At 43.0% G+C, this 23,265-nt stretch overlaps 1 protein-coding gene across 1 annotated transcript in view; it reads left to right on the forward strand.

Annotated features, from left to right (window-relative positions):
* MYO10 (myosin X) overlaps positions 1–23,265 on the forward strand; it is a 166,684-nt gene that overhangs the window by 123,121 nt on the left and 20,298 nt on the right. Inside the window, 9 exon segments of the mRNA XM_080377795.1 lie at positions 11,762–11,886; positions 12,049–12,163; positions 14,027–14,133; positions 15,124–15,333; positions 15,637–15,676; positions 16,082–16,984; positions 18,250–18,373; positions 19,835–20,078; positions 22,351–22,446. Of these exon segments, the coding sequence (XP_080233921.1) occupies positions 11,762–11,886; positions 12,049–12,163; positions 14,027–14,133; positions 15,124–15,333; positions 15,637–15,676; positions 16,082–16,984; positions 18,250–18,373; positions 19,835–20,078; positions 22,351–22,446 (1,964 nt within the window).

The following is a 23,265-nucleotide window of genomic DNA, read 5'->3' on the forward strand; positions in this document are numbered from 1 at the left end:
AGGGAGGTTCCTTGCCATCCGTTTTGGGTAACTTGCACCAGGCTAATACAGTTAATTTGCTCTATAGTTACCTCTTGCTTCACAGATGTATAGGAATTGGAATGAAGCGGTAGTTTGTGCAGGTTTTTTGTGAGGGGAAAAATATGCGGTGACTTTCATTGCAAGCGTTAATGATTGCCACTATATAGTCTATAGCAATAAGATGACCTTTTTTTTATTTTTTTCTATTACCTACTAAATGCAGTGACTTACAATGCTTGCAGGAAGCACAGGAGCTACCTGCTGTTCTAGCCAAGTGATGTTGATTCACCTGTGCCTTTGGCGTGGTGCAGAGCTCCTCTGTCTTGTGTTTATATAACATATGAAGAAATCAGTAAAGGGGCTTTTTGTTTGGGTTACGATGGAAATTTCAGTATATCAGAAATACCAAATTTGATTTTGATGTGGTTCTCAGAAACATCAAAGAACCGCGGCAGGAGACTTTCTGACTCTTAATGGGGCGATGGGGTGGGACTGCTGTGTTATAACAAAGTCCAAGGAGAAGGTATTTGTTGCCTTTTTCTGTGAAATGAATGTACAAAAGAACAAACAACTACCTTCATTTTCTGTCCCTTCCCTGCAAACACACACACACATTTCACTGGTCTTGGTGTCTTGTTGTCTAGTCAGTTGCAGATCTGCAAAGCAGGTCCTGAATTTATAATGTAAAAATGTGTAGGTACACAAGAGCAGCAGCTTGAAAGGACCAAATTCTAGGAGAAACGCCAAAGTTAGGCAGACGCTGTCTGAGACTTGCTGAGATAAAAGATGTAGGAGTAATGAACACACTGTTTACATGGGATTGAGCTGGGTCATTTATCTGGGCCATCACACAACTCTCGCTGGCAGCCAGGTAGACACCTGCGCTGATCACGGGGATCCCCATCACCTTCTGTAAACTTGAATTTCCCCTTTTTAGGCGTAAAAAGTATCTTAACTGCAGTGTTCTGGGTTTCCTCACGCTTCTAAAACTTAAAGCTGACCTCCAGACCACCCGCTGCAAGTCTGCTGCAGCGCAGCTCTCGGGCAGCCCGCCGGTGTCCCCCAGGTTGGAACGAGCCCTCGGAGATGATGAAGAGCAGCAAGGGCCATGTGCAGCCCGATGGGGCGTTTTTGGTGCAGGGGCGTGCGCGGCACGCTGGCCGCTCCGGCGGGGTGGGCGTGGGGAGCCAGGTGGCAGGGGCGCTGGCGAGGGACGGGTAGCGGCACCCGTGCAGGCAGCAGCAGCCCAGAGGCAGCAGCAGCCCTGCCATGAATGGAGCCCTGTGCCTACGCCGGGGTGGGAATAATCTGCCCTTTCAGTGCTGCCCGACCTCCAGTGTCCTAGCAACCCAAAGCTGTTCGGCTGAATATTTTGTGGCGTTCCTCATTTACACGTATCAGATATTGGCTGTGATATAGGCCTGGCCGATTTCCCGTTAACGGCTTTCAAACAAAAGGCTCGATACAGGAAGGAGGGGAGAAAGGGCTCCTTAGGAGATAATTTGATAAAAGCATATATTTTTTTCAGCATAGGAATCGCACCGGGAGATTTCCTTGCTTGGGAAAGCACTGAGCAGCAAGTCTGCGTGTTACATCAGCCTTGTGCTTTGTAGGCGTCTTTTATGGGCCACTGAGGGAATGAGCCGCCTGCAAGGGCAAAAAGCATTGGAGAAGGAGAAACTGCTCGTGGCCTCGATATTGAAAGAGCGGTACGATCAATTGCTAATCGTTTATTATAAACAATAAAATACTTGTCAACCTTACCTGAATCTGATTTTGACTTTTAGCTAGGAAGTCGCTGGCCCTCCACGTACACTCCACACTTAATTAAAGGCAAACTCAAACTTTTTTATAGTTTGCAGAGGTGTAGGTCGCGGTTGTTCCAGGGCTTTTCCCGGTATTAACAATTGGATCTGATAATGCGGAGGGGTTTTTTTATTGTTTCATGATGAATATGTGAACACTTTGTAATGACTTCATCTAAGCTAGTCCATAGCACTGCAGCCTCTGTCTTCATAGGCAGTCAACAGCAGTAAAATCTCGGCCAAATTTCCCTTGGTGGACCATGAAATACTTGCATAAGTAATGAACTTTCTTCCTGCCAAGGCAAAGCTTGCGTGTGGGAAGCACAGTTCTGGATTGCACCATGCACTGCAGGCCAGTAGCTGTGTGTCTTGTTCCTCTCTCTGGTGTAGAGCTTGTCTTTGGGAGTCCCGGTACCAGAGGTTACAGGATACAGCCCTAAGCTTCTTCAAATGAATAAAAGTAATTATTTTTTTCCACAACTGGCGTGCTGAAGGGGGACTAGTTAGATCTTTTAGTCTTAACCTGCTGTGTGGCAACCTGTAAGGAAACCATCTGAACGCCTACTGGAAGAAGGAGGACATCCCGTGTTTTCTTTGAAGTGTCTGGTGGCTTTAGATGGTCCCACCACCATGGGTAAGCTCTTCAAATGAATACACTCGGTGACTAAAAGGTGTGCCTTCTGGTTTGAATATGTCTTGCTTTGATTTTCATGGGTTTTATGTCTTTATCTGCTGTATACTAGAAACTGTTGTGGAACGTATGCTCTTGCTATAGCCACTCACAGATTACTGTCAAGGCCTCTCAGCTTTTTCATTGATGAGCTCCTCAGGGCTTTTAGTGAAGTCCCTTACCGCTTTTTTTACTCAGAAGTTCGTTCTTACGGCTCTTACCTAAAGTAGTTTCCCACGTAGCAGTCTCCCTTATTGTGCTCTGAAATGGGATGCAAAACTTCAGTTAGCAGTCACATGGCTTAGGAGCACAGGTTTGCCCACAGATCACTGAACTGACTTCTGAAGTATCAGAGAATTTTTAGTGTTCTCTTTAAAGCAGTGCCCCAAAACAGAAAAGTCTCAAGATGTTAATGGTATCCAGGCGTGTTGTCCTAAAGGAATAGCGACCTGTTCTCTATAGATCTAGAGAACTAGCAGGTGGGTGCCCAGGACTGAAGCAGAGAATAAAGTGGGATTTGGATTTAGAGTCCTCTTCTGCTCTTCTTGTGCTGTACGAGTTGATGTCTCTTGTCCCTCTGTGGAGTGCAATGCTAGCTCCCTCCAACCCTGCATCGTGGGTTCTTGTGGCTGGAAATGAGCTTCTTCCACCTTCTCCTTTCTACTTACCTGCAATCGAGGGGAGGAGGCAGTATCCCTGTTACCTTCTCTTCCCCCCAAGCGGAGCTGCAGCCTGAAAAAAAAGATTGCTCAGTTTTTTGTGTCACCAGGGAAAATGAGGATAGTTGTGATAATGTGAATCGAAGTTATCTGCAATACTGTTTCAGGGTGTACTGCTGAAGTGATCCTGTTAGCATTTCGGTGGGGCCTAGCTACGTGGAAGGTTTCACATATTCAGGTGTGAGATTACTTGTAGTAACACTACACTAGGTATTAGAAGGTTCTTAGACAGATTGTTGAAAGAAGAGGTTTTACAACTGTGTCAGACTATTAAGATGCAAGACTAAATTAATCTTAAACAGGTTCTCTCAGGTATTTTCATCCTAATCTTTTATCCCCTGATGAAACTTAATATCGTTCAAGAATAAATGCTTGAATACTAAACACAGTTATCTGAAGAAATCATGTTAGAGAAGCCATCCTCGAAACATGATTTACTGCTTTTTAGTAGAGAGGTGGATTTATATGCCCAGCCTGCCAATAAACTGTCAAATAGCAAAAAAACTTGTAAGGCCTGGATGAAAAGTCTGCATGGAGGAGTGAAAGTACAGTGGAAAAATAAAAAAAAAGGAGGAGAGAGAGAGAAAAATAAGGATGGGGTCTCAGTCCATGTAAGTTACTTGGTCATTGCTGATGAGGGTTTCAGCATCTGCAGCTGGTCTGCGTGCAGCCTCAGCAGACACCGAGGTGTGCGTGCGGTTGTTTTCATGCCGTTGTGATGCACAGTGGTGACGTCGGTGTGGGCTGTCTTGACATGGGGCTGGTAAGGAGGGACAGCTGTCCCTGCAGTTGGTACCTCACAGCACATTTCTTCATGGTACGTCTGTGGCTATCAGGCAGCCTGATTGATTTTCTTCAGGAGAAGCCTGCTGACCTGTCACAGCTGGGGAAAATGAGGCCAGGCTGGGGTTTAGTCTGCAGGGACGGGAGGCTTTAGCGAGGATGACCTCAGATGAGATGGCAACAGATTACTCACAGGTGGAGAAGGAGGGCCCATGAGAAGTGCCAGCTGGGTCCGTGCTGCCGCTCCCACCTTGTTAGTGCACGAGACCCTGCCAGATCGGTTTCAAAACCTTAAATCCCTCTTTTCCTAAATGCTCTTTAATTGTCTGTCTCACATGGATGGTCCTGCAGTTGCTGTTCAGGAGCAAACAGCCAGTGAGACTTGCTATGCATTTCAATGGCCTCCCTGAATAATGCTTTAAAGCGCTTCAGCTGAAAAGTCAGGCAGTCACAGAGAGCGCTCTAAATGTGCACTTACAAAACTTAAACGATGTTCAAGGCTGTGCCTTTAACAGTTCATTCCTATTCCATGAAGTTATAACCTATGTCTAAGAAATAGCAGTGTCATTTTGAGGAGGTAACATTCCTCTGGGCTTACATGACGGCAGAGGCGGACGAATTCTGTCTTCCTTGAGAGGAAATTCCGTATACCTTGAGAAAGGAGGGTTCATAAAGAGACTGTTGTGTGCTTACTCAGGGATAGCTTTTAGTCCATACAAACCAAACAAAAAGAAAATTACTCTGAAATGCAAGGGTATGGTGAGAATGACTAATAAAAAGTAGATTAAGCAGTTCCAGGACTGTGAGTGCATTGATCATTGTTGATGAGAGCATGAAATCGCAGCAAGCCAGTCAGAATCATTTGAGCATCTTTTCTCCAACAACGAGGCTGGTTCCAGCTCTTATCTTTCCGATACATAGTCAAGCGGGACCTGAAGTATGACTACAGCATCTTTGTAGATGGATGTAACTCAGCAGTGTCTTGACCAAGCTGAAATCTATGAACACTAGTGCAAATGGTCGGTGTGGTCATGTGCTGCTTCATAGCTTTTAAATGGGCTGCTGTCTTTAAAATATCCTTGTGATGCCCTTGCTTGTAAAGTAAGCTGGGTGGCAGGCTGAATATAAATCCCAAAGCATTTTCACATTCGTTTATTGAGTCTCCTCCTTTCACTGTTCTGGTACAGTGGAAGAACTCTAAAATTACAGTGGTCCTTCTATGCAGTATTATTTTTAGCTCAGGCAACTCTAACCTGTGGCACGAGAGTGGCTAATTCTGAAGTCTGTCTCTTATCTGAAATACCTAGGTCTGGAAGATGAGCGATGCAGGTCATACGCAGTAGTTGGAGTTTAAGAGAAGATCAGATAATCGTGCAAACACTTGCTGTTGGTAAATGCAGTACTTTCACGTTCAGACCTGTAGAGACTGTGTAAAAGAGCCAGCATATCATTACTGAGTTTGCAGTGAAATCTGGCCTGGACTTTGCAGCAGAATTTTTTGAGGCACAAATGTTGCAATATACCCGTGCTCTTTCTCTAGCAAGTTACCACCAGCAGTGCTCATAATTTTTAAAGACTTTTTGTGAGTTTTTGTGGTGGGTGTGTGGATAAAGGCCAGGAGAACTTTGGATGTGTAAAATGCTGTTATTTCAGGTTTCCTTGACTTGGCAGTGCCATACAGTAGAAATGCCAAATAAACTTTTTAGCTGTGGCATGTTCTTTGGTTTTATTCTTCTATAGTCTTAGGGTGTACAATTGTGGACACAAATACTCTGGGACGGTAAGGGAGTGTCTTCAAAGACAAAGCAGGCATCAAAAAAAAAAAAAAAAAAAAAAAAACAAGAAAACACAACCGTTTTGACCTGAACCTCTTCCAGTTACAGCTAGCTGTGTGCTGGAAAAGACCGTGGTGGTTTCCTTCCTTGGAATAAATGTGCTCTTAGGTCAGTGGGACCTTATGTTCCAGGTCCTTCGGCAGGATGCGCACAGGTTTTAATGCTCCTTGCGCTGGAAGTGCAGCAATTCTGAGGTTGAAACTCTTGTATAAGCTCATCCTGTCAAAGCTTACGGTGCAAGCGACCGAAGAACTGATGGCTGAAAAAGCAGGGGGTGAAGTGGTTTGTTGGAGGTAGGAAGGTGACCAGCGTGGCACTGGATTTGACAGGGAGGTTGCCCTAGCCCTGCCCGTCCTCGGTTTCCAGCACATTTTCTTATTGTGGGTGCAGGCGTTTCATTTCTTTCAGGTTACTGTCCGTCTTGAATCCTCAGCACGAGTATAGGTTGCCGAGCAGTACATATGGATAAGAATCGCTGAGCGTAATGTGGTTTAAAAAAACCAAACAATGGGCATGCAGAAATATTCATATCAGTTCAGCTAGATTATATGTTAGAAGTTAATTTGTTTTACGCTTTGCAGATTTATCTGGGAGGAAAGCCTGGCATTGGTTTTGAATCGTGGAGCTGGTGACTTGAGATCAGAAGACACTGGGGTCTGTTTCAGAAAGATCTGGCTTAGTAAGCCCCCCCATTTCTGAAGAAGTATCAGTACATGTCTAGATGTAAAAACAAGTTCAAAACCCACTATAAAGCAGGAGAAGACTGACTTCTTTTTAATTTCTGTTTTTCTCCAAAGTAAAATTGCCAAGACTTCATTTTAGGAGTAAAAGAGCCGATATAAAAAAAAAAAAAAAGAAAAAAACGAAAAAAACCCAAAACAAACAAAAAACCAAAACTAAGACATTGAGAAAAGTTACTGGCTTTTAAATAAAAAAATACTTTTTCACATTCTCTTAACCTGTTCTTCATCTTTTCTTGCTCTGTACCTGTCTTCCAGAAAACACTCTTGTAAACCAGGAAAAGGAACGCTTTTAACACACAGTAGCAAGGCTGGCATAGTCCTTATCAAGTTCTCACAGAGAAATCTAGAGACAAGGGACTGGGGTTATTTTCTTTTTTTTTTTTTTTTTTCCCTCAATCTCCCTGTGAAGTTCTTCCTGCCTACATAAAATCTGTGAGGCTGCTGTAATCTGTCATTATTGTGCCTGTACTCTTCTGAGGCAGCCAGCAGTTCAGGGGGAGAAGGAATTCCCCAGGGGGAAGTCAGGTATCCTCCGCGTTTGAACGGAGCAAATGATGTGCAGAACAAAAAAAATGTTGTGCTGTGTGCGTGTGTTATTTGGATACTTGGGGTCTCCACTAAGGATGCTGTCCAGGGAAAAGGGATGGTGTTTTTTTGAGCCTTAGTCAGACTGTAATCTAAGGAACTATTTTATCATGAAAATTATGCGTAGGTGTTAGATGTCTGTCCTCATGGCTGCTTCTTGGGATTGCAGGCAGAAGCTTTGCCCTTTAGGAGGCTCACAACAGATAGAGCAAGCATTTAGCAGCTTAAGGAGCCACAGTCTCTGCCAGCAGAGACTCGATGTTGCATGAAAGCCTTGGTCGGTGCTGTCTGGCGCAAATTCAGGGAAGAGTTTTGGATTCAGGAAGTGGTAAATTACAAGTTGTGCTATGAAGGAGCACACCACAAAAAACCACCTTTATCAAGTAAACCAGACCTGACTTACAGCTCTTAATTTCACGTTGATGTTGCTCAGCACCATAACGTGGCTGTGACCCATGTGAGTGTAGCTGTTGTTTGGCAATTTTGCACGTTGGAGTGGTTTAGTGCTGTCATTCCTTGGTAAAAGTGAAATATCTATTGAAAATTGAGTTGTTTTGGAGTTGATTGCATCTCTCAGACAATTTTGGAAGATATCAGTTGACTTCCTTTTCTGTTGCCTTCTCTTTTATAAATTTGATCTTATTTCGCAGGAGCCTTACTTTTAGCAATTAATTCAGGTTTTTACTTTGGAAGACATACTGTTTTAAAATCAGTTGTGGGTCTGTTGTCTATCTGAAATTTTCCTACAGAATACAATTGCTTCACAAGTGTTCATTTGTGAAACAAGTCCAGTTTTTACAGCAACACTGGTGAAAATATAGCAGACCCCAGAGATGAGTCGTGTCCTCTGTCGCTTCGGTATAAATCTGAAAGTTAGCTTGCTTACCGCAGGAAGCCTAAAGGAGCACCAGTAAAGACGAAAGGCTGAGTATCATCTGCGTGGGGTTTTATACTATTGCAAGTTTAACTCCTTCGTGCTGCACTGAGCATCGTTCAAGTGGAGGTGGTCGTCATTCTCCATTTCAGAAGGGTCTGCCGTTTAATAGCGGGGTATATACAGGACTTGCACTCTGGTTCAATAAATGCACATAAAGTTGATCTGTTTATGTATGAGGAGGCCTGCCAACTGGAAGTTATGCTTAAGGTTGTCCCTGCCTGTAGATGTTTATACGACTGAGGCTGAAATCCTCTTCAACCACAGAGTAGAACTACCCGAGGTGCAGCGTATCGCCGAGTTGTAACGTGGATATGCTGGATGCTGTGGTGTGCACAGGACTGCATGTGTTACCTCTTCTGGGTTTTTCGTTAGATGCAGGAAACCCTGGATGCATTTTAGGGCTCCAGCTCCCTCTCTGGCTGGCTGCAGCTCTCCTCCTTGCTGAGGGGTGAAGAGTTGCTGTGATGGCTCAAGTCAAAGACCCCCAGGTGACGGGAGCTATCTTCTCATACTCCATGTTGATAAGTGTAAGAGATGAGTCCAGCACATCTCTACCACTACCCCCGGTTTACTCAAAGCAGCTAGACTTGTTGCAGACGTAATTCCAGTGATACGCCAGGGCAGTATTTGACCCTCCAATTTAATAGCCTCATGTGTCTGTGAGTAATTAAAAATAACCAGTAATGTAAAGTGAAGGAGTAGGCTTATGCAATTAAAATTGTGATGGTCTTTATGTTACCCTGCTTTGATACCGTGTTAACAACTCTTGCAGCATTTCATGCTTTTCTTTAAAAATGTAGGTATCTGAAGTAGGTGACTGTGTGACAGTCCATCCCCCCCACCCCAGAGCAGGGCTGTTTCTAACTTCTGTAGTTGCAGGAAAAAGGTCAGGAAAACGTTGTTGCTTCCTCTGCAACTCAAATCAGGGATAAAAAGAGAAAGTGGGTTCTTTTAAAAGTAACATGAGCTTTCAAGCCAGCTGCGTGGCTGACTTCTCACTTTTTAAGTGACTGAGGGTGGCAATGAAAAGGTGAGGTGGTGCAGCAGCCATCTGGCTCTCAAAGCAGAAGGTGCTCCCTTGCAGAGGGAGAGGCTGCCTGGTGAGAGTCACCTGTCACATCACCAAAATTTTGCCTGCTTTGCCGTGTCCCCGTTCCCCTCCATGCGTTTGCCTCCCCACCTGAACACACCAAAAATAGTTTTGTGTGCAAGTCTTGTAAAGAGCATCACCTTCTGAGTGGTGAATGGGTGGGGTAAAAGGACTGAACGCAGGTGTAGTGGCAAAGAAAGAAGATACATTGACCTGCGTCCGCTTGTGGCACACATCAGCCTTGGGTTACATGAGTCGAAGTGTGAGTATGTTTTTCCTCGGGATTTGTGTGTGCATCTGTGTTCATTCCCTCCCTTTGCTGTAGGACATCCCCAGCCGCCTGCCCCGAAGCAGGCAGGCAGGCAGGCAGGCGTGTGGGCCGACGTTCAAAGGGTGGCTTTGCAAGGCTAGCTCCCTAACACCTGCCTGCCGCGGGGCGGGCGCCTTGGGAAGGCAACACCAGTCGTGACAGCATCGATACCTCGATTGTAAGCGTTCGTACTGCGTGGTCGCAGAAACACCAAAGATTTTGCTGGTGGTGTATTTTACTGGCGGTGGCAAAATCCAAATGAAACACACTGTTGAGAAAGAGGAGCCTGTTTGCATCATTTGCAGAGGCGTTTTTCCCCTCCGGAACGTTAATTTTTTATACATGTGGGTATGGAAATAAAATGTTAAATCACATTTGTAACAGGGCCATTAATGTAACCACAGCCAGAGTGGTGCAGAGCTGGTGTAGTTCCTGGGTCTCCCTGGGACACAGAGCACCCGTCTCAAAGGGAAGGCAGAAGCATCTGCTGGTGGTGGCAGATTTTCTCCGCAGCCCCCACCGGGATCAGGTCCTGCCCACACACAGTGCTACCTACCCCAGCCCGGACAGGGCTCACCAGGGTGACCAGACACTGTTTAAAACGCAATTTTTTTTTCATTTTTGTTCAGTGCTACTGCCTGTGGAGGAAGGGCCATGATGTGGTGGTTTTCCATATGAGTTTTAGCCTCTGTCCTAAAGGAGGGGGTTGGAAAGGCTTTTGCTGTTGAGGGAACAGTGGGTGCTGAGGAGACGTCTGCCCGTGCGGCTCCACAGCAGTTGGGTGCAGAAGGGCTGCTGCATCTACGGAGGAGCCTCTCACCTCTGCTCCAGAAGAGAAATTAATGAAAGGAAGAATAGCAACATTTTGGTGTAGACGTTTTGTTTTAAAGGAGGGGGAGGTAGAAGCTAATCTATCGGTATTTTTGAAGCTACCTAATTTATAGCTCTGAGGTATCACCACTAGCATTGTGTTTTATAGATAAAGGTGCTGATGGAAGAATTTAAACTGGCTATTTTAAATGAAGCTTTGAGCCTGTGCTTTCCTGAAAGTATTTTTGATAAGTTAAAATTTGGGGGAGTCATTTATGTGCTAAGTCGGACAAGAGGCATGATTAAAGCCAGTTAATAAATACCAAGGGAGTTCTCTGATTTAGTTGCTCAGGGCTTGATCTTGCTGTCATTTCTATCAGCTGAAGATCTTCAGATCTTATATAAACCATCAACTGTATCTGTGAGATCCCATCTTCTGAACTTCTTGCAAAATACTCAGCACTGTTCTCTCCAGCCCTGCAAATGACTGTGCAGGAGAGTCAGCTGGTGGCTTAAAGTGGACGTTTAGGCTGATGAATTAAATGGTGTGTTTACATGTGGTGTTGTTTCGGTATCGGGGTTGGCAGCATTTTGCAAGGCAGCAATTAGCACTATCCTGAGTAGCTTTGCGTGGCTGTGGCTGGTTTGCCTTGAAGTGTGGTGAAAGCACAGGTGAGTCAGGGGATTCTGAGATGGGATGAGAGGATTCCCAAAGCTCTGAAGGGCAGGAACATACTCATCAGTATTCACAGGTTTTCATGACTGCGTATCTGTAGGGTTATGTGTTTTCTAAATGAAAAATGATGCTGAAAGAACTGCATGCAAATTAAAGGGAACTTATTTCAGATAAGCAGAGTATTTTTGTTTAGAGCTGAAAATATTTCTGCTATTCAGAACAGCAGCAAATAGAAACTCTTTGAAATATCACTTATTTAAGGTTTGAGGTACCACTGGTAATCTTCCATCCCTGTCCATAGTAGATGCATCATCACTACAGTAAAAATTAAATCTTTTCTGCCTTTCTGGTTTTGTTTGTTTTTTTTTTCCCTGAAACCACTGTATTTGTGTATCTTCAACATTTGGGGTCACCTACAGGGACTGAAAATTCAATTGCTAAAGAAAAACATTAGTTGGGCGAATAGCTGTTGACCTGTTAGCTGCCTGTTCTGCTTTCTGTCATTTCTTCCTGTACAGCAATGGAAAGAGAGTGCTGATTGGATTACATGGCTGTAAATGTTGTGTCTATGGAAATGATGTTGTGTAATTACCTTTTTATATCCATCCTGTAGATACATTTTTATATGCTCAGAACTGCTAATGGCCTTTGAGGCATTGTGTAGCCAGTTTTTAGCCTTTGTGCATTTCAGATTCATATAATTTGCCCTTTGTATATTTCCCCTCACATCTCTAACTGTTGCTATTAAAATCCTTGTTTTGCACCTGCACGTTTTAGATGCCAGACCAGTTTGATCAGACAGTGGTGCTTAACCAGCTGCGCTATTCTGGGATGTTGGAGACGGTCAGGATTCGGAGGGCTGGTTTCCCAGTCCGGAGGCCCTTTCAAGACTTTTATAAAAGGTAAACACACTGACTTGTGCATTCAGATGAATCACAGGTACCAAATCCGTGTTCCCATGTTGAGGAATAAAGTGAAAATCTAATAACAACAACAAAAAAAATCATATGACAAAACCAGAACGTGTCTCTTCAATAAAGTAATAAATACTTTTTGGTTGCCAGGTATAAAGTCCTCATGAGAAACTTAACGCTGCCTGAAGATTTAAATGAGAAATGTGCCGTCCTGCTTCGTCTGTATGACAACACAAGCACTGAATGGCAGCTTGGAAAAAATAAGGTAAAATAACCTGACTGTGCGTATTGTGGGGCTGGTGCTTATACGAAGATGAGGGGACAGCTTTAGATTTAGACTCCGCAGCTGCAGAAATGTAGTTGTAATGGTGATTACTTCTGGCCTTAAAAGAAGCTGTGCATGCCTATTGGTGCTCTTGAAAACCTTATAGCAACAATTAATGATTGGGCTGAGAAATTTGCTGTCTGAGGCACTTAGACTAGACACTGACTGGTGATTTCACTCATGGAGAAAGAGTCCACTTGGATTTTCTGCCACTGCCCGTAAGTGATAGTGCTGGTAAGGATCAGAATTGAAAAAGCGGTAGCTGGATTTTGTCATTTTTAGAAGTCTCGAGCATGTGAGGTAGCACTTTGTTCTTTAGAGAGCTCCACTCACGCTAGTAAACCCAGATGCATGATACCTGCTCAGGGGCTGAAATCGGGGAGAGGAATTTTAGCCGGTGTTCACGTGGCAGAGTTAACCCTTGATACGTGTCCTAACAGACAACTTAAACTTTGCCCACAACTTCTTTTTCTTCCAAAAAAAAAATTAAATTATTGTAATTAAAATAATGGAATTTTAATTTGAAAAATAAAACAATCCAGGTGGTTTTGCATGCTGCTTTTGCAAATTTGATTTTGGACAACAGCTGTGTGCAGAAAAGGCATTAGCCTGGGCTTGGCATGTCTTTAACATCCGTTTTTGTTCAGGAGGTAGCTGAGTGCCTTTCTGAAGCAGAATTTTGTTGTGTTTTTAAAGCCTATGTGCGCAGAGCAAAGAAAGGTTGCCCACTGAGTGACAGAAAAGTCTTTTTCCATGAGTAAATGCAAATCCTTTATACAGAAGGAGCTGCCCAGTGCAACTCTGATACTGGAACTTTAAGACTTTCTGTGGGACTCCCTATGTTCCTTACTTTCGGGTAAGTTGTGGTAAAATGTAGTCCCTTCCTAGCTACATTCAAAACTCACAACCGTGCCTCTCCTCGGGAGAGCTGCTGCTTTGGCTTTGATGATGGCAGCCTTTTTCCACCACCACCTTAAACACGAAAAGGGAAAACTACCTTTTTTCTACTTGAACACCCCCAAAAGTCCATTTTTTTTTTATTTTTTTTTTTCTTTTTTCCCTCCCCCCACCCCAGCAACTAAAAACCCAAAACTCTTCAAGGAGGCATTCCTGCTTTTAGATGTCTTCAAGCCCCGCTCCCTTAGCAGAGCCCACCCTGCCCGTGCACTTTCCTCACCGCCACGTTGTGGTGCGCAGCCCGGCTCGCATCCCGGATGATCAAGGTGTTACTGAGCCGGGTATTTCCAGCTGCTCCTGTCTTAGGCAGCAGCGTGCCAGGCTGTCGCCTCCTGTAGCTGATACCAGCAGACTTAGCCTGCAGAAAGGAAAAATTGAGGAGACCTGGAAAAAGTGCTGGCAGCAGGTAGCTGGTCGCTTTGTGGGTGTGCAGGAAGGAGCAGGCGTCAAGGGAGTCGGAAGAGGGCGGCTGCATCCTCCGCGCCTCTGCTTGGCTGGGGAAGTGGTTTCATTCATTTAAGGCAAAATAAGCTGGGTTAGCTCAATATATGTCAGTGCCATGTCCGGACAAACATCTGGGTCAGTGCTCGGATGAGAGGCGGGGGGGGTGGTGTGTGGGCAGGCTGTAGGCAGGTGGGCAGCTCTGGTGGGATGTCTGGCCCCAGCAGCTGTCTCCCTGTGTAACAGCAGGACAACACAGTCAGGTCAGCCCCAATATGAAATGGTCTGTTTGTCTCTGGGTTCAAAGCTGAGGCGTGCTGCTCGGACTGGCACCGGCAGCACCCGGGCTGGCCTTTAGATACGGTGTTCTCCGCCAGTTGTTAAGCTGGAGGTTTTCTTGTGTAGGTGTTTCTCCGGGAGTCCTTGGAACACAAGTTGGAGAAACAGCGAGAGGTGGAAGTCACCAAGGCAGCAATGATTATCCGAGCGCACATCTTGGGTTATGCAGCCCGGTAAGTGGCTAGATGAGCAATATTAATAATCAAGCTTTGGAACAAATGGATGCAGTGTCATGGAGTTAAATCCTTCTGGCACTATTCTTAACTTTCCCTAGGGACCAGGTGTGCAAATCCTGTAAGTGGCTTTTGAAAATATCAGCTGGTATCTTTGCCAGACCCATGAATAAAACAAAATAGAGTTCGAATTTTTTTTAATATAATGAACAGAACAGCATGGAATTTTGGAGGTCAGCCAGTATCCATAATATTGGATCCGTGGTAGGAACTCTAGCTGAATGGCACCTAGTGAGGCTGCCCCAAGTTACCAGCTGAGATTCAGATTTATCTTTGCTTCGTCACGGCAAGAAAAGAGAAGGCAAATAAAACTACTCAGTTTGGTTGTTAAAGCACCATCACATTAGGTAACTGATTCATGCTTCACTTGTTTACCTGGCTTCATACATTATGTATTAGGTGGAGTTGCTCATCCCATCTGTTTATTTCTCTGCTTTTTCTACAATTAGTTGAGGACAGTTTAAGGAAACTTTTTTTGCATATGAGTTAATTTCTCTTCATGTATATTAGTCCTGGTGTTATATTCTGACCAGTATGTTACTTAAAAACTACATTCCTTTTTTAATGACAGAGCTATCCTGCTTTTCACGATCTTTCTTTTCAGAGATGTGAGGTGACTATCTACATACATTCTTTTTCTGCATGCGTGCACGTCCTTTTAGCATCTCCTTGTCAGGGTCATAAGAACATGTAAGACGGGTAATGTGCATTTCCTTAATGAAGACACAGACAGTGCTGTCATAGAAATGAGAGAATCCCTTTCTTAAAGGGAGGAGAGTTTGAACAAGAATGGGGAAACCGTCACAGAGCTGGAAGTAATAAATTGTTTGACTGCCATGGACTCATTGCAGGTCACCATGGTGAGACCCCTTGCAGCTGCTCATTAGTTCCTTGTTTCCTTAGAAATTTGCGTTTTTCTTTTTTTCCCAGAAAGCGGTATAGAAAGGTTCTCTACTGTGTGGTTGTGATACAGAAGAACTACAGAGCGTTCAGCGGTAGGAAAAAGTTCCTGTGCCTGAAGAAAGCAGCCATAATCCTTCAGAAGCAGTGGCGAGGCCAGCTTGCTCGACATGTTTACAGGGAGCGACGAGAGGAGAAGCGGAGACAAGAGGAGGAAAGAAGAAGGGAGGAGGAAGAAAGGTGCAGTGTGCTGTCTTACATCGCTCCTCCGTCTGTACAATACTAGGTTTTGGTCTGACTACCCTTTGTTTCAGGCTATTCTTGATGCAGTGATTTTGGAAACCTTTGCTGCTTTTGCTGCAAGATGAATGTAGCTATCGTGGTAGTTTCGTATTCACAAACATATCCTTGGTGACCTTACTTTTGGCTGTCTTTTCCATGTGGCAGATGATGTCTGTAAGTTGAGCTATTGCCCTAGCAAATGTATGCGATGAGCTTGTGCTGAGCGTGATTTACTAGCTTCTTTTCTTCCCTCACTTTTAGGGAAAGACAAAGGCAAGAAGCAGAGCGTCTCGCCCAGCAGGTAAATTACGTTCTTAATACTTTCAGCCATCCTGTTTATTTGAGTATCTAAACCCAGCCATTAAAAAAAATAAAAGGCATCTGTGGCATTTAAACTAAAGTTATTACAGGAGCTGGCAGATAAAGCCAAAGGAAACTTGATACAGTTGTTTGCATGGAAATTTCTTTCACCTCCTCATGCTTCATTTAGTTTCTGGTAAAGATTGAACTTTCTGCGCATACTTGAGCTTTGCAGTATCTGTAAGCAAATGTAATCACGCTTTCATTTTTCTTTTTCTTGTGTTGGGATAAGGGTCCTTTTAAATTAACAGCGTGGTGGGAGTATAGTGCTTTAGAAATAAATACATTTTGAAAAGGAAACTTGCATTGAGGGGCTTTATTTTATTATGATTTATTTTGAATGCAGGCTGAAGAAGAGAGAAAGAAACAGGAACTGGCAGCCATTCAGAAAGCCCAGAAGGAGGCAGAGCTGAAGCAAGAGGTGGAGAAGCAGAAAGAAAGCAGGCAGGTAGAAGAAATCCTGCGTCTGGAAAAAGAAATTGAGGACCTGCAGCGCGTGAAGAAGCAGCAGGAGCTATCCTTGACAGAGGCTTCGTTACAGAGGCTGCAGCAGCTTCGAGACGAGGAACTCCGGCGGCTCGAGGATGAAGCATGTCGAGCAGCCCAGGAGTTCCTGGAATCTCTGAACTTTGATGAGATAGATGAATGCGTCCGAAACATTGAGAGGTCCCTCTCTGTGGGCAACGGGTATCCTGCTGAGCTGACTGAACAGACTGGAAATGCCTGCAGTGAAAAGCCCAATTTTAACTTCAGCCAACCATATCCTGAGGAGGAGGTAGATGAGGGCTTTGAAGCTGATGATGATGCATTTAAGGATTCGCCCAACCCAAGTGAGCATGGCCATTCTGATCAAAGGACCAGTGGCATCAGGACAAGCGATGATTCCTCAGAAGAGGATCCGTATATGAATGATACTGTGGTGCCAACAATTCCTGCTGCTAGCAACGCCATGCTTATACCTCCTACCCATGATACAGTCAGTCTCCACAACTCTTCAAGTGGTGAATCCACATACTGCATGCCAGAAAATGTATCGTGTAGACCTCCAAATTCTGTGGAACCTATTTCTCCTGATGGAGACTATGATTACGACCAAGATGATTATGAAGATGGTGCTATTACTTCTGGTAGCAGTGTTACCTTTTCCAATTCACACAGTAGCCAGTGGTCACCAGACTACCGATGCTCAGTGGGGACGTACAACAGCTCTGGAGCATACCGATTTAGCTCCGAAGGAGCTCAGTCTTCTGTAAGTATCGTTGGTTTTGTTATCGATTAAGTTGATGCATGCTTTCCGGTTATTCTTTTTACCCCAGAGTTTCTGTTCTTAACAAATGTCTGCGCTGTGTAGTTTGACTGGCTCAGAATGCATACGGGCACAGTTACCTGCTGCTGTCCAGCTGCCGCCGGGGTGAGTGTGTTACAGTTCGAGGCAGCTCGGATGCTGCTTGCAGTCCTAGGCTTACGCAAGGACATGCCTCTGTTTTAATGCAGAAGTGCACGTTACTTGGTGAGGAGCTCATTGCATGGCCTTGGATGCAATTCATAAGCAAAATTCTCCTCTGTGTCTGTCTGTTTGGAGTCAGGATATCAGGTAGCGTGGTGGGGAATTGATTTCAGAATGAACAGATTCAGTTATGCGTGCAAGTTGCAGCCGTATGGAGGAATAAGCTGCTTGCAGAAGTCCCTGAAATGCCCATGTGTATTTCAAGATTACTTGGAGAGTAGATTTCGCTTGATGGCAAATGTTAAAATTATTGAGGCAGGCACTCAGGAGCATTTTTTCAGTAATTTTTACTGAGTGTACTGTGGGCTTTACTCCTATAAATATTTTTTTGAGCAATATAATTTCCTCTACCACTCACAGAATACTTCTGTGAGAGCGTCTGATTGGGAAGGTGAAAAAGTATTTCAATAACACTGATTTATTTAGAAGGAAAATGCGAACACTAAAGTATCTATTACAGTTGAGGCAGTGAAAACCAGTCAAAGAGCCTTCATGACCATGGGGATAGGTTGACCGTACTTACCTAAGAGGAAAACGCTTTTAGCTGTCTGTTGAGGACGCCTTCCCGTTGCACGGTGCTGGAAGTGTGTCACATACAGAACAGATATTCCGGTTATTCGGGGTGAGGGTAGAGGAAAGCTATTACCACAGCTTGTGGAATATGTTTCTTTTTCAAGACTTTTCTAAACTGTTACCCACAGCACTTCCGTGGTGGAGGGATGTGGTGCGAGGCAGCACGCCCTGGCCATGCTCTCGCAAAGGGCTAACTTTCCTGAGCAGCTACAAATCTGTTTTCACGTGTTACGTGGCATAAGGGCCAGTGTGTAAGCAAACGGTTCAAGCTGCAACTTACTGCGATGTCCTCCTTCCTTAGCTAGCTGGACAAAAAACGACGAGGAATCACCTTCCGATACATCATAAAATGATTTAGCTAAAGACCTGTAAATCAAGTTTATATAAACTATTTCCTGAGAGATCATTTCACTTTTATTTCCTTTATTCTGTAGTTTGAAGACAGTGAAGAAGATTTTGACTCCAGGTTTGATACAGATGACGAGCTTTCCTACCGGAGGGATTCAGTCTATAGCTGTGTCAGCCTGCCCTACTTTCACAGCTTTCTGTACATGAAAGGTACTGGGTGAATCAGAATCCGCTAAATATACAAAATAACCAGAAATGTATGTTATACCTCGCACTCCGGTTCCTGTAGAGTTAAGCTATTTTCTTATTTTTCAAAAGGTGATGGAAAAGTAATTGAGAGCAGCTCAAGTTACGTTACTTGCACTGGCTTACACCCAGCAGTGTTTTTCCCCTCTGCAAAGGAACACCAGCGTTTTGGGCTGCCTCTGTTTCATTTTACATCTCCGCTGGCTCGTGAACAATGGGGTATCCAGTATAAGTATAGCAAAATAACTCACCAAGTCAAATTTTTGAAATTTTGAGGAGAGCCGATTCCTGCCCCCAAAACCTTGTAACATAGGCAGCATTCTACTTGCAGGCCAGTTTTACTGACCTCAGTCAACTTTGATTTTGGATCTGACGGACACAGAGAAGGGTATGTGCAGCAAAAGGGTGTGAGAGACTCTGAAAGAAACTACACAGGAGTTCTCTTGTTAAGATTCTTGGCTTTATCTTCATAGAATCATAGGATCATTGAGGTTGGAAAAGACCTTTAAGATCATCAAGTCCAACCATTAACCCAGCACTGCCAAATCCATCACTAACCGTGTCCCTAAGGGACACACCTACACATTTTTTTAAACACTGTGAGGGATGGTGATTCCATCATCTCCCTGGACAGCCTGTTGATGATCAATCATCTTCATCACCTTCTGATAACTGGTAGTAAATTATAATGTAGATGAATCCTTATATGGTACCCATCACTCTAGCATAACCTATTTCCTGGAGCAGGAACAGTGACGAATGTGCACACAGCTATTTTTGTGTGAAAAATAATGCAGTCGTCATCACTAGCATGCCTTTTACTTTCTGACGTCATTAGCAGTAAGTTTTTGTGGAATGACAGGAGTATGTATATTGGTTTGGTTAAGATTTTTTTTTTGACTGTGATGTAACTACAGTGCAAGATGTGTTGTTTACTGTATAGCCACACTTCGGTATGACTGAGTATGTTTCCTACTCAAAGTGTAGCTTTTTCAGGTTTTGTGGGTTTGTGTTGAACATTGTTACCTCCTAATAAGCTAGAGAGAGTTAAAGAGTTTAATGCTAACCTTCTTCTATGTAACTGAAAACAGCATTAAAGTTGATTCTTATGTGCAGCAAGACTTTCTAATAATTTATTTTTTATTATATATATATTAGGTATAAGCACATATAATTATATGTGTTACACGTATTTTTAATACAGAGATCTGTTATGCTTTAAGGGTCGTTAGATTGCCAACGATATTGGTGGCCTTAAGGATATGCAAAAATGAGATCTTTGGTTTGGTGGCTTACAGCAGAGACTCAGGTTAACTGCAGCGTTGTCGGTCAGCATCTTCCAGCGTTGGTTTGGTCACAGCTTCTGATTTATAATGTAATTATTTGTCTTAACTACATTAAACCCACATCTGTCTCTCTTGCCAGGTGGCTTAATAAACACATGGAAGCGACGCTGGTGCGTCCTGAAAGATGAGACCTTCCTGTGGTTTCGTTCCAAGCAGGAAGCACTTAAGCAGGGTTGGCTTCACAAAAAGGGGGGTGGATCATCTACGCTTTCCAGAAGGAACTGGAAGAAACGATGGTTTGTTCTCAGACAGTCCAGGTTGATGTACTTTGAAAATGACAGTGAAGAAAAGCTGAAGGGTGCCATTGATGTCCGAACAGCCAAGTAGGTTTATATTTTTTTATATGTTGGCCATAGTTCCTCCTAAATACTTCTTGGGGCTTAATCTGGGAAGATGTTGAGTGCCCTGCCTTCAAACTGTGTGAATGCAAGCATGAGAATGTGTGTGATGAAGTTACTGAAAGCGAGTGTTGTCCTCAGTTGGCTCTCCTTTAAGTCTGCAGAGTGCTCCAGAGCTAACCAGTGCCAAATACTTCAGAAAAGTGCTGCTGTAATGAACCCATGTATGCATTCTCCCAGAGGCCCTACTTAGTCTGTAATGATTCCCAGGGCAATCTGGGGCGTGTTGCCAAGTCCATAGCTGCAGGCAAACCCTGAATGAAAAGGGTGGAATTAATAGGTCCTGAATATGTTTAAGTTAGCGTGGGTCACAGCTGTATCTTCTGTGTGCATTTACAGGGGTTTTTATGTTTGAAATAATTGCGATAGAAAAGCCTTAAAAATGTTTATCTTCATTTCAAAAAAATAGAATTACTAAACCTGACTTAATAACTTCTGTCTTGCTAACTAAAGTTCCTTACCCCTTAAAATTCTGTGCTTCCTGAAGCATGGATCAAAAAAGTTCTCTGAGGGGTGGTGGTTTTCCTTTAAAACCATCAATATGCTTTATGAACTTCACGGATTATCTAACAAAATTAAAAATTAAAGTGTGCCAGTATTGATAGTGTAAAATTTATTTTTTCTGTATAAAAGTGTACCTAAGCTTTCTTCCAAGGTAAAGAAAAATAGAAATGGCTGTAGCACTTGATTCCGCTCTCCTCCTTGTAATCCACAATATCCATTTTATTTTGTTAATTTAACAGAGTAAATCGAAAGCTTAGATTAATCTTCTCTTTTTTGAAGTCCTGGCTTGAGCCTGATTTCAAGCAGGACAAAGTAAACCGTTCAAGTGAGCATCCTGACTTGCTCTTCTAAAACCAGTGGGCTGCTGGTTGTCGAGTAAATCTCTGAACAGAGACTGAAGTTCCTACCCCGATTTTTTTTGTTGAAACGGAATTTGACTCTGCCTTACATACCATAGCATGCATTTAGCATATTTTTCTAATACGTTTAAACCTTCTTTTTCTGTTGTCACCACATTTCTTCACTGACTGTGCCCTATAGAAGTACTTTGCTGAACGTACCTTTAAAATTGTCAGGTAAAGGTTGTTGAGCCTAACTTGAATTGTAGGTTCAATCAATTACTTTTCCTGTATAAATGTATAAAATAGCTAAAAGAAAGGGTACTTGTACTTAAAGAGCTGTATGTCTTGAGAAATAAGCAGTAGCTTTTCTTGGTAACTCACTGTGTGCATTCCTAAAATCGTGCAACTTACATATTTCACCAGTTCTTATTAGGGACCCTGTTCAAATTAAATTAAATAAAGGCTGATTAACTTAAAACACAGAATAGGGAGGTATTGTGTGGGACATTGTTATTGGGAGGGAAGGAAACCAAATTAAAGAAACAGTACAGAATTACAGCTTTTTGTTTTAATAGCAGATAAATTGTTGTCATGAGTCTGATAAGCAGAGCTTGCGTATATTGCTTGTAGGATAGACATTGATGAAAACAGTATAGCTGATAAGGAAGTATAGCTGGTTAAGGACATAATAAGCTTCAGACAAATATTAAACAGCAAAAAGGAAATTAGTTGATTTCTTAAGCTTCAGGAAAACCTGATGGAATACTCAAATTACTCCTTAAAAATCTTGTACTTCGTGGTTCATGATTAATATATCAATACTTAGATATCCAAACTACAAATTGGAAAGATGTAATTTTTCAGCAGATGAGTGCTCAGCTTTTTCTGGAAGTCATGGTTGGAATTGTCTCTGTGCTGACTCACAACCACACAGAATTACTAATCCAGGTTTGTTTGCTTTTTGGTTTTAATCTTCAAGAACTTTCTTTTTACCACTCCAAAAATTACTTGGGTATGCAGCCAGTTCAGAAGTATATCCATTTCTCAGCTCTGTTATCTTTGCCTCTCTTGAGGTTTGATAGTGCTGCTTCTTTAGTTCTTGTTAAAACAATAACAGAACAGTCAACTTGGTATAGTGATATTCATACTTGTTTGAATATTTGTACTGTATCGGCAGGAAACACAAGTTTGGTGAATTAATACTGTCTGATAAATCACTGTCTGATAAATCTTCTGAGTCTTGCAAATGAACGTGATTAAGGTTGACTGCTGTTGTGAGCCGCTCAACATTACAGAATTTTCAAAATGTTGACAGTCTCTAATGCTCCGTCTTGGTGTTTCCTTCTTTTCAGAGAGATCGTTGATAATACAGGCAAAGAAAATGGTATTGATCTAATAATGGGTGATAGGACCTACCACTTAATTGCTGAGTCTCCCGAGGATGCAAGGTATGAAAATCATCACGCCTTTTTTTTTCATTTCCTTTTTTTTTTTTTTTAACCTCTATGCCATTCTGACTTGTGCTTCTCATTAATTTGTTTGCTCGCTGTCAGAAAATATTCAAGCTGTGCTAAACACGTTGCATGTTAATACTTTTTCGAAAAGACTTCTGAGAAGAAAATTTTGAGGCAGAGCATTACTGGCAAGACTCAAGACTGCCAATGAAAATTTGCCTAGAATGTGGCTGTTACCCTTTTATTACTAGCAACTTTATGAAATACAGTATGTCTGTAGAGTGGCAGTGATCAGCCATTGATGCTTGTCTTGTTCATTACCCTGCTGTGTTTAGCTGCATAGATTAAATCAATATTTAAGACCCTGTAATCTGTCCGAAATAAAGTACTGTTCTTCACGGTTGGAATCTGTGTGCCTAAGCACAGCCTGATTTTTTTTCAGATAAAATTTGTAAATTTTTTTTCAGATAAAAGTTGGATTTTAGGGTGAAAGCATGTTCATGAATAAGAAGAGCATGCAAGAGAGTGTTTTCTTTTCTGCTGATTTAAAAAGGGTCTTGCTTTTGTTGCTAAATTATCCCTGTCAAGCTGTATGGGGAGGCTGGTACGTGAGGAGCAAGCCTGACTTGTCAGATCAGTTGTAGTGCATCTTTTAAAAAAAAAACAAAATAAAAAAAAATCCCCACACTGCAGTTCATGCGAGATAATAATATGCTTGCCCATAAAAATCAAGCATTTAAATAAAGTGAACTTAGTAATCAAAGCTTATTACCCACTGTCTTGCTGCCCCAAGGCCAGAATACAGGATGCCTG

This window comes from Falco punctatus (genome assembly GCF_963210335.1).
Source record: "Falco punctatus genome assembly, chromosome: 3".
Taxonomy (NCBI): Eukaryota; Metazoa; Chordata; class Aves; order Falconiformes; family Falconidae; genus Falco; species Falco punctatus.